The 11,533-nt window shown below is 47.1% G+C and overlaps 1 protein-coding gene across 1 annotated transcript; it reads right to left on the bottom strand.

Annotated features, from left to right (window-relative positions):
- Positions 1 to 4,689: 4,689 nt before the first annotated feature.
- On the bottom strand, positions 4,690 to 9,879 carry LOC131680609 (uncharacterized). The gene is made up of 2 exons (XM_058961323.1): positions 6,804 to 9,879; positions 4,690 to 5,699 (listed from the first exon to the last, which is right to left on the bottom strand). Exons 1-2 carry the CDS (start codon positions 9,877 to 9,879, stop codon positions 4,690 to 4,692), a joined length of 4,086 nt encoding a protein of 1,361 aa, XP_058817306.1.
- Positions 9,880 to 11,533: the final 1,654 nt, after the last annotated feature.

Here is an 11,533-nt window from a genome sequence, read left to right as displayed (position 1 = left end):
CCATTTCGACCGTGCCCGCACTGTCTCGTAGTGCAGGTGGCCAGGGGCTTGTGGCTCGAGACGGGAAGAGTACTTCGATAATCGTTGCCGACCGGTCCGGAGACCGTTCTGGGGGTGAGGAGCCCCCTTTGGTCTTGGCCATCACAATCCGGTAGGCGTCACCCCACGGATTCGCGTTGGCACTCTCACACAGGTTGTCGAAACACGCTCTCTTGCTGCTTTTGATAGCCTTGTTAAGGGCTAATTTCGCAGCTCGAAACACTTCACGGCGGTTCTCTCTTGCATCCTCGGTGCGAGCTCTTTGCATGCTATGTCTAGCTCTGAGACAGGCTGACCGTAGAGCTGCAATCTCGGCACTCCACCAGTATACCGGGCATCTACCGTTTCTTGGCAGTGTTTTTCTCGGCATAGTGGCGTCGCACGCGCGTGATAGAACAGCTACCAGCGCATCCCCGCTTAGACTGTCGGTGTTGGCCTCCAGTCCCAGGGCCGCGGTGAAAGCTTCGCTGTCGAAGTGATTGGACTTCCACCCGCGTACCTGACAGGGATCTCCCGCCCTCGGATGCTGCACACCATAGTTGATCTTAAAGCGGATTGCTAAATGATCGCTATGGGTGTAGCCTTCGTCTACCCTCCATTCCATGCCTGGAGCCAGACTCGGGCTGGCAAAGGTCAAATCAATCCACGCCTCCACTCCGTTTCTACGGAATGTACTAGCGGAGCCATCATTAGCTAGCACAGTATCGAGTTTCGCAAGCGCTTCCATTAGCGCTTGACCCCTGCTATTTGTACAGCGGCTGCCCCACTCCACTGCCCAAGCGTTAAAGTCTCCCGCTATTACTACCGGTTTCCGGCCCACGAGGTCCGACGAGAGCCTGTCGATCATCTGGTAGAACTGTTCTATTGGCCACCTTGGTGGGGCGTAGCAGCTGCAATAGAACACACCATTGATCTTGGCAATCGCCACACCCTCGGCGGAGGGGTGTATTACCTCTTGAACCGGGAACCGTCCCGTTGTACAGATTGCCACCATTCCAGACCCGTCCGACACCCAATTGCCGTTGCCGGCAGGGATGCTGTACGGGTCTGATAAGAGGGCGACATCTGTCCTCGACTCCGAGACCGACTGCCACAGCAGCTGTTGGGCTGCTGCACAATGGTTAAGATTTAGCTGTGTGACTCTCACGGCTTCTTGTTATTTAACTCGCCGAAGGGACACGAAGGTCCGCCCATAGCATGTTTATGGGCTTGCTTCTTAGCGGTGCAGATAAGGCACTTATATGCCTTAGTGCACCCCCGCTCTTTATGTCCCTCCTCGCCGCAGCGACGACATAGCTTGCTCCTATCTATGCCTTTGCATTCGTATGCTTTGTGGCCGGATTCAAGGCACCGATAGCACCTATCCACTGAAGGCGGCTGGGGTACACTAATAGGGCATACCGACCAACCGATCTTCAGCTTCCCTTTCTCGGTTACCTTTTTGGCATCCGCCTTCAGTAGCCTGAGGTAGGCTACTTGGGTGCCAGCGTGTCCGTCTCTCAATCGCACAGAGGCCCGCTCGATTGTGACGTCGCAGTGCTCCTTGACGGCTGCGACGACGTCTTCTGCGGTCGTGATTAGCGCTTGACCCCTGCTATTTGTACAGCGGTTGCCCCACTCCACTGCCCAAGCGTTAAAGTCTCCCGGTATGACTACCGGTTTCCGGCCCACTAGGTCCGACGAGAGCCTGTCAATCATCTGGTTGAACTGTTCTATTGGCCACCTTGGTGGGGCGTAGCAGCTGCAATAGAACACACCATTGATCTTGGCAATCGCCACACCCTCGGCGGAGGGGTGTATTACCTCTTGAACCGGGAACCGTCCCGTTGTACAGATTGCCACCATTCCAGACCCGTCCGACACCCAATTGCCGTTGCCGGCAGGGATGCTGTACGGGTCTGATAAGAGGGCGACATCTGTCCTCGACTCCGAGACCGACTGCCACAGCAGCTGTTGGGCTGCTGCACAATGGTTAAGATTTAGCTGTGTGACTCTCACGGCTTCTTGTTATTTAACTCGCCGAAGGGACACGAAGGTCCGCCCATAGCATGTTTATGGGCTTGCTTCTTAGCGGTGCAGATAAGGCACTTATATGCCTTAGTGCACCCCCGCTCTTTATGTCCCTCCTCGCCGCAGCGACGACATAGCTTGCTCCTATCTATGCCTTTGCATTCGTATGCTTTGTGGCCGGATTCAAGGCACCGATAGCACCTATCCACTGAAGGCGGCTGGGGTACACTAATAGGGCATACCGACCAGCCGATCTTCAGCTTCCCTTTCTCGGTTACCTTTTTGGCATCCGCCTTCAGTAGCCTGAGGTAGGCTACTTGGGTGCCAGCGTGTCCGTCTCTCAATCGCACAGAGGCCCGCTCGATTGTGACGTCGCAGTGCTCCTTGACGGCTGCGACGACGTCTTCTGCGGTCGTGATTAGCGCTTGACCCCTGCTATTTGTACAGCGGTTGCCCCACTCCACTGCCCAAGCGTTAAAGTCTCCCGCTATGACTACCGGTTTCCGGCCCACTAGGTCCGACGAGAGCCTGTCAATCATCTGGTTGAACTGTTCTATTGGCCACCTTGGTGGGGCGTAGCAGCTGCAATAGAACACACCATTGATCTTGGCAATCGCCACACCCTCGACGGAGGAGTGTATTACCTCTTGAACCGGGAACCGTCGTGCTTCGAGAAAAGACCCTGATCTTGACCATCACGACACAGTAAGCGTCTACTTTTCTGTACACCAGGTTGACTAACTAAGCATTATCTCGCTCAAAATGACCCTTCCACCTTCCACCAATACACCGGACGCAGGTCGTTCCTTGGCTCCATTTTCCTCGGCATTGTTAAGACACAATATCGAAGAACTCCCTCGCTAATATTTCCGACAGATCATAGTCATTCGGCATTAGGATGAGGCTATCAGCACGAAATGTTTCCACAAAAAGGTCCTTGACGAAGTCCTATATTGGTGTAGTGAATCGCATGGTGATCGCAATGTGCGTAGCTGCGACAGGACATGCTGATACACGTTTTCATTTTCATTTTAAATTCTTCGTTTCCCATTCTGCTCACATACGCTCTCATTCTGGTTCACAGATTACTCACATGCTTTCTCATTCTGGCTCACACTGGTTCAAAGTGACGTTTCAGCCTCAGGTGCATTGCTCACTAACTCGCTAATTCATGTTATCCATCAGCGACTGACTACAGAATGTTACGTCGATGATGGATAGCCGATTGTCTTTACGGAAAGTGCTAGCAGAGCTTTCATTGCATAGCCTTACAATCAGCTTCGCCAGGGCTTACAATAAGCTGTAACCGATTGCGTTGGTCAGCCCGCTACTCCATTACATGGCCCAAGCGTTAAATTATCCTTCTATAACAACCGGCCTTCGTCCAACTAACGAGTCGGTTGGTCCGTCCAGCATCCGATTGTACTGCTCTGGTGATCATTGGGGGGGATCATAACAACTTCATACGAATATGCCGTTGATCCTGGTGATCACGAAACTTTCGTGTGTGCCATGCACTACCTCTTGGACAGGGAACCCACCCATCACTTGGATTGCCGTCATCACTGCATGGTAGAGATGGTCGGGTCCGGGTTTTGGAAATTTTAATCGTTCGGGTCGGGTCAGGGTTTTTCAAATTTGGAATTTTCATGTTCGGGTCGGGTTTTGAACAAATCATACCCAACCATTCTTTGATGCTGTTTACGTCTATACACAGCATCCAATCTCTTCATGAACAAAGATGGCACTCACATGGTGATGGTATACTAGCGCCACTATCAAATCAGTGGTACATATATGAAACATGCCCTTTTTGTCATATTGTCCCCGGGCTGGGCCGTTGCATGATCCGGATTCCTGCATGAAAATACACGAATTTTCACGATCTTAAGAAATTGATCGCAAAAATATTGTGTGCTCTGTTCAAGCTATTAGCGGATATGTAGTAGTTTGGAGTCGTTCCGAGAGCTCCATTGGAGATGTTGAAGTATCTCTGCTGGCCCGCAAATCGTACTATCTGAAGAATAAAAGAAATTGTTGTGTCCCTTTGCGAAACTAGTGTCCCAGTAGGATCCTACCGTTAGAGATTTCGTGGCGGTCCTCTTGGTATCCTAACGGATGATTTGGCTTTCCCTTCACCTTAAATTTCGCAGCAACGACCGATTACTCAATATTGTTCGCTGGTGGTTTCAACGGATACGCATCACACGAATAAAGCCTTCGAGACAAGTACTTCACACTAAAATAGCTTTATTCAACACAAGACGATTTATTGACTATCTAAATTAACTTTACTACACTTAATACTTAATTACAAATAACACAGAATATTTTTGATAGTAGCCGATCTAATCGCAATGAAGGCAGTAAAACGAATGTTCCAACGTACAAGTTTTAAATCTAGCTACTACTGTATTAGAAGAAAAGCACGCAGTTCCAGTTTCCTCAAACAGAGGTCGACTGTATCACACGATAGTCTACTCGGTCTACTCGCATCTCCCTTCGTTAAGTTTCGGCTAACCTCGACTAGGTTAGTTTCTCCTGCTTTGACATTTTGACGTAAACATAGCCGGCCACCTAAATGTGTTTTTGCTTCAAATTCAACATTTATACTAAAAGACAAGGTGTAACAAATAGTCCTTAACTACAAATTTCTGTAACTACAGCTTCGGTGTTGTGCTCATTTTGTTTTATGTCTGCCTCACTGCAAAACGGTAAAGGGTATAATTTCCGGACCGGTCGGGTGTAAATTCCACTTTTAGTGCGGACGGTTGCTACTCGCACGATATTGTCTTGTCCAGGTGTTATCGCTTCAATCCTAGCAAGCGGCCAGGCGATCGATGGTTTGCTTTCGTCGTGCACTAGCACAATTTGACCAACACGTACATGCATTGTAGCCGGCGATTTTTTCCTTTGCACGTTGAGTTCTGTTAGATATTCGTTTCTCCATCTAATCCAGTGCTTCTGTATTAATTGTTGCAGCTGCTGGTAGTGCTTCAAGCGGTTAGATGGAACCTTGGTATAGTCTGGATCGGGAAGAGACGTTAGCGAAGATCCTGTGAGAAAATGTGATGGTGTCAACACGTCCAGTTCTGTCGGATCATCCGATAGCGGCGTCAGCGGGCGAGCGTTCATGTTCGCTTCAATCTGAGTGAGCACGGTTAAAAAATCTTCGTAGGAAAGGCTTGTGTTTCCGATCGTCTTGACCATAGACGTTTTAGCAGTTTTCACGGCTGCCTCCCACAAGCCGCCAAAATTGGGTGCTCTCGGGGGAATAAACTTCCAAGTGATTCCCTTAGCAGTGCATTCATTGACGATTGCCTCTTGGTGATTGTTTAGCATGTAGTACAACTCATTCAATACATTTTTTGCCCCCTTGAAATTTGTTCCATTATCTGAATGAATTTCAGCGGGAACACCACGACGAGCGACGAATCGGTGCAAGGCAGCTATGAAGGCATTAGTTGAAAGGTCGCAAACCAATTCGAGATGGGTAGCCTTCGTGGTAAAGCAAACGAAAACCGCAATGTAAGCCTTTTGAGCGGCAGCGCGACGATGGACGGGTTTGAGATATACTGGACCGCAAAAATCGACACCGGTTATAGCAAACGGTCGGCTGGGGGCAGTTCGAGACTTAGGCAGTTGGCCTTCTGGTTGAGTGATAGGGACAGGGTTTAAACGGAAGCAATTTGGACATTTACGACAAACGAAATTGGCTAGGGTTTTTCCACGTAGAGGCCAAAATTCTTGCCGTATCGAAGCTAGTGTCATGCGTGGGCCAGAGTGAAGCGAGAGGTTGTGATAATAAGTTGCAATTAAACGGGAAAGCTGATGCTTATTTGGCAGAATGATGGGATGCTTGGTTTTATAGCTTTCATCAGACAATTCGAGTCGACCACCGCAACGTATTATGCCTTTTCTGTCCAGAAATGGTCGCGAAAACTTCAGAGCTGAGCCTACTGGAAGCGGCAATTTCTTCCTTAATGCTGTCAACTCCGACTGGAAGATTTCTTGCTGCACACCTTTCGCTAGTGCCTCCTTGGCTTCCTCTAACTCCGTCACCGTAAGAAATGATTCACGTTTGTTTTTCGATTTGCAATTGTTAATAAATCGTAAAATGTATGCAGTTACTCGGACCAGCCGCCAAAATGAAGAAAATCGTTCATATAATGATTCTGGGAGAGGGGTTATTTGGGTTGCCATAATGGTTTTTCTTCTTTCTAGAATTTTCTCTGGGGGAGCTTCGAAAATAGGTTGTATCGGCCAGTCATCTACTGTCTTACCCAGCCAGTGAGGTCCATTGCGCCACACATGCGATTTTAAGAATTCTAGCGGCAACATTCCACGAGAAACATAGTCGGCGGGATTGTCAGCACCCCTCACGTGATTCCAGCTATGGCCATGGGTTAACAGTTGTATTTGAGCTGTGCGATTTCCGACGAATGTTTGCCAACAGTTTGGGGATGCCTTAATCCAATGCAGCACAACTGTCGAGTCCGACCAACACCAACAGGGCACTCCCTCCATTCGTAGCGCTGCTGATACCCTAGCGTAGAGTTTTGCACCGAGAAGTGCGGCACATAACTCCAGACGCGGCAAAGTGAGTCGTTTTAATGGTGCCACTCGTGACTTTGATGCAATAAGTTCTGTCTTAACAATACCGTTATTGCCAACCGATCGAGCGTAAATACAAGCGCCATAGCCAACCTCCGAGGCATCAGTAAATAAATGAAACTGTATTTCCGTTGAATTACCCGCAAATATGCGCCGCGGAACCTTGAACTGTTCTAGTAGTGGTAACTGTTGGTAAAGCTGCTCCCATTTTGTTTGAATGTCCTTTGGTACCAGATCATCCCAATTGCATGAAGCCAACCAAAGACTCTGCATTTGAATTTTTGCATATACCACAACTGGAGAGACTAGCCCGAGAGGGTCATACAGTTGTGCAATTGCCGAGAAAATTTTCCGTTTAGTCCATGGGTCATCATTTACGTTTGCTCGTACTTCAATGCAGAACTGATCTGATGCAGTTTCCCATGAAACCCCCAACGTTTTTACTTTTTGTTCAGGATCGAAATATAGAGTAGATTGACCGTCGATTGCTTCCGAGGGTGAGTCCGATATTGCGGTCCACTCGTTTGAGCTCCACTTTCGTAATTGGAAACCGCCTCCCGCCATCAATGTTTGTACCTCGCATCGTAACTTCTTTGCATTTTCAATAGAATCTGCTCCACATAGGAAGTCATCCATGTAGAAGTCCTCCATCACGACTGCTGCAGCAAGTTTGTAGTTGTTTCCGTCATCCTTTGCGACTTGTTGAAGCACTCGAGTGGCAAGATATGAAGAAGGTGACAAGCCATAGGTAACCGTTTGGAGCTCGTAAATTTGGATAGGGTCAGACGTCTTGAAACGTATCATAATGTCCAGAAGTTCGTCTTGGATAACGGGTCCTGTCAACAGTGCATCGTTGAGCGAATGATTCGTGCTCGTCTTCGCTGACCCGTCGAAAACGACCCGTAGTTTGGTTGTGGAACTAGATTCCTTCAAAACAGGATGATGCGGTAGGTAGCATGTTAATTGTTTTTCATTCTGTGCATCTTCTATCTTGCAGACAAGGCGCATGTGTCCCATATTGATGTACTCCTGAAGAAAATCATCGTATTGTTTTCTTAGCTCTGGGTCTCTGTTCAAGCGTCTCTCCAACTGCTGAAAGCGGTGCAGTGCCGTATACATTGATGCGCCAACCATTTTATGAAACCCCATTCGCTTGGGGTATTGTACGATGTAGCGTCCTGTTATATCCCGTGACACCGTATTTTGGAAATGTGATTCGCAATCTTCTTCTTGCTGTGAACGCGGTGGCTTGTCGGTTAGCTCCTCGATGGCCCAAAACCTTTCGATAGCTGCATCAAGGTGTTCAACTGTCGCCAAATGACAGCTGATTTTTGCACCGGTACCTTTGAAATCTGTTTCCCCAGCAGCAACCCAACCGAATACAGTATTGACAAACACCGGTAGAGTATTTTGAAACTTGCGTATTTGAACCCGGCCACCGTTCAGAAGGTGGTATTCGTAGAAATATTGCGAGCCTAACACGATATCAACTGGACCAGATTGATAGAATTGCGGATCGGCTAGTTCCATGTCCGATGGTGGTGTCCAGTATGACAATGGGAGCGACGAAGATGGTTGGTCATCTGTAACATGGCCCAAGACTAAAAACTCCATTGGCAGTGAGAAGTTCTGAATTCTAGATGAAACCGTAGTTACCACTTTATAAGATGTTTGTTTTCGTGATCGTCCTATACCACTTATTTCTACTTTCTTGTCAGTACGTTGTAGTTTCAGGAGCTGACAGAGGTCTTCTGACATAATATTAGCCTGTGAACCAGAATCCAATAATGCCCTTGCTAGGTGAGTTTTACCCCATCGATCCTTTACCTCAATTACTGCCGTCATCAAAAAAACATACGATCCGGACGAACCTAGTACAACATTGGAAGAGATAGATGCAATCGAACTAGAAATTGAGAGACCAGAGTTCGATTCATCGCCTGGACCGGTTGGACAAGAAGCAGAATTGTCATGATTTGCACTAGGGGTGGGAGTGGTTCCCGAGCCTGGAAAACCTGGGTGAAGAAGCGTATGATGTTTTTTCGAACAAGTTCTGCACCGAAATCTGGATGGACAGTCTCGTGCCAGATGATTTCGGCCCAAACAATTGCTACAAAGTCGCTTGGCATTTGTGAATTGTAGTCGATCGTCCACAGGTAGATCATGAAAAATTGGACATTGAGTGAGAGAATGTTGTTCTTGGCACGATGCGCAGCTTGGTCCTTTGCTTTCCATAACCGAGTTGATCGAGACCTTCGTTGATCGGAAATTATAACCACTTGTCGAAGGAAAACTGTGGGAGCTCGATGTACACTGATCAACAGAAACCGCATCCAACACCCGAGTTTGATTCTTAAGGAACTCGATCAACAACATGAAATTCGGGTCCTCATATGCCGATGCATGTTTCTCCCACTGTTTCTGCGTCACATCATCCAGTTTTGAAACCAATAAGTGTGTCAGCATCGCACCCCATCCATTTGTTTTCTCTCCCAGCTGGTCCAAAATCTTCGTGTTGCGTTCGAAACAATCGATGACATCGTGAATCCCAGACGCAGATTCTCTTTTAACCTTTGGGTACTCAAATAACGCATTTAAGTGACGCTTTTTCAGAAGATAGCTGTTTGAGAACCGCGCAACTAACCCATCCCAAGCTACTCGATAGTTAGCATCGCTCATTGGATATGAATCGACAAGTTTCAACGCTTCGCCTCTCAAAGATGACCGCAAGTAGTGAAATTTTTGTATGTTGCTTAGCTCTGGTGAAGAATCAATCAAGGCTCGAAATGTATCGTGGAAAGGAAGCCATTTCTCGAAATTCCCGTCGAATTCGGGCAGGTTTATTTGAGGCAACCGAACATACGCATGAACACTGCTCGAATCTGAACTAGGCAATGAAGAAGAAGAAGCGGCTGTATTCTCCGATAATTGCCGCGGAAGCTTGCTTACCAACCCTGCCCTTACCACGAAGTATTGCTCCTCGAAATCTGCTCTGATCTGGCGATGTGCTTCGACGTTTCCTTCGTGGTCATCCGCTTCTTCAATCTCGCTCTGAATCTCCTCGAATTCGTTCCATTTCACTTCGAGTTTTTCCAACCGGAACTTGATTTGGTTCTCGTCTGGGGCTTCCATACTGTTGAGAAATTTCGCTGTACGTTGCAGGAAATCCACAACGCTATCTCGAACGTGTATTTTCGGCTTAAGCTTCTTTCCCATGGCTGATGTCGATGGCGATGAATCAATGTTGAAAGGCGGTAGGTGTTCACTGCAAAAAATACACCAAGAGCAGCAACCCTTTCAAGAAACTAAACGCTTTGGACAGGTACTCACCTGGTGAGCCTGTTTCCTAGGCCTTGTACAATTTACAATTGAGCACAGCGACAGTTGGCGCAATAACAGCACACGTGCGCATTCATCAACGTTTCCCAACGCCACGCCAGAAAAGGTTCGTTACCCAATAGCTCTGAAAAAATAACACGAGCAAGCACCTTTCGCAGAAATTTGACGAATTAGGACAGGTACTCACCTGGTGAGCCCGTCTTTTGGGCCTTGTATAGTATTTAGGTCAATTCTTTCCACCCGTCAGCCACGTACTTCGTTGTGATAACCGCTTCAAGTGATTCGATATACAACTTATAGAAGAAGCAGGGATAATCACCTGTTGACGAATCACTTAGTGTTGCCTCCTCCGTCCAGGTAGACCGGCCACCATAACCAATAGATGATGCGTTGTTCCACCAAAAATGAGACAAAATAGATCCAGGTAGATATGACAAGTTGTTTAGGATGCTTGGACAGGTACTCACCTTGTGAGCCTGTTCAGTAGGCCTTGTATGATCTTAATATCCAGGATCTTACGGTTTGTGTTACTTCAGCGTAGCGTTTCTTAGTAGTCAATATCTGCGATGGCGATCACTGGTTGATGCGTGGGAACTTCGCGATGGCGACAGTTTCCTTTGTATAGCTTCAAAGATGGGAGGACGACGCCGCGTCGTTTCTTCGGAACACTATCCTGGTCACGGCACCAATGTTGTGTCCCTTTGCGAAACTAGTGTCCCAGTAGGATCCTACCGTTAGAGATTTCGTGGCGGTCCTCTTGGTATCCTAACGGATGATTTGGCTTTCCCTTCACCTTAAATTTCGCAGCAACGACCGATTACTCAATATTGTTCGCTGGTGGTTTCAACGGATACGCATCACACGAATAAAGCCTTCGAGACAAGTACTTCACACTAAAATAGCTTTATTCAACACAAGACGATTTATTGACTATCTAAATTAACTTTACTACACTTAATACTTAATTACAAATAACACAGAATATTTTTGATAGTAGCCGATCTAATCGCAATGAAGGCAGTAAAACGAATGTTCCAACGTACAAGTTTTAAATCTAGCTACTACTGTATTAGAAGAAAAGCACGCAGTTCCAGTTTCCTCAAACAGAGGTCGACTGTATCACACGATAGTCTACTCGGTCTACTCGCATCTCCCTTCGTTAAGTTTCGGCTAACCTCGACTAGGTTAGTTTCTCCTGCTTTGACATTTTGACGTAAACAGAAATTATATACCCCATCATAGACGATCGTCTTAACACTAATGATATGACATCAAGAAAACGTCAGAGAATCTTAATCGATTTCCTTCGACATAAGTTTGACCGTACCAACGTACCAGTAACGTGGGTGACGTCGTGTAAACTGTTGTGTTTACAAATTGTTAGTACCTTAGTATAATTCATTTAAAAAATATACAAAACTACTCTCGCAGGAATGGTTTTCGATAAAAAAATAGGAATTTTCGTGAAGTATGACGGGCAAGGTTGTTTGAAATTGACATTTGTTTCCGCAAGAGCTAGCCGCTAATTTAT

This window comes from Topomyia yanbarensis, chromosome 2 (assembly GCF_030247195.1).
Source record: "Topomyia yanbarensis strain Yona2022 chromosome 2, ASM3024719v1, whole genome shotgun sequence".
Classification (NCBI taxonomy): domain Eukaryota; kingdom Metazoa; phylum Arthropoda; class Insecta; order Diptera; family Culicidae; genus Topomyia; species Topomyia yanbarensis.
Note: the sequence above shows the minus strand (reverse complement) of the source record. Positions and strands in the feature narration are given on the sequence as shown.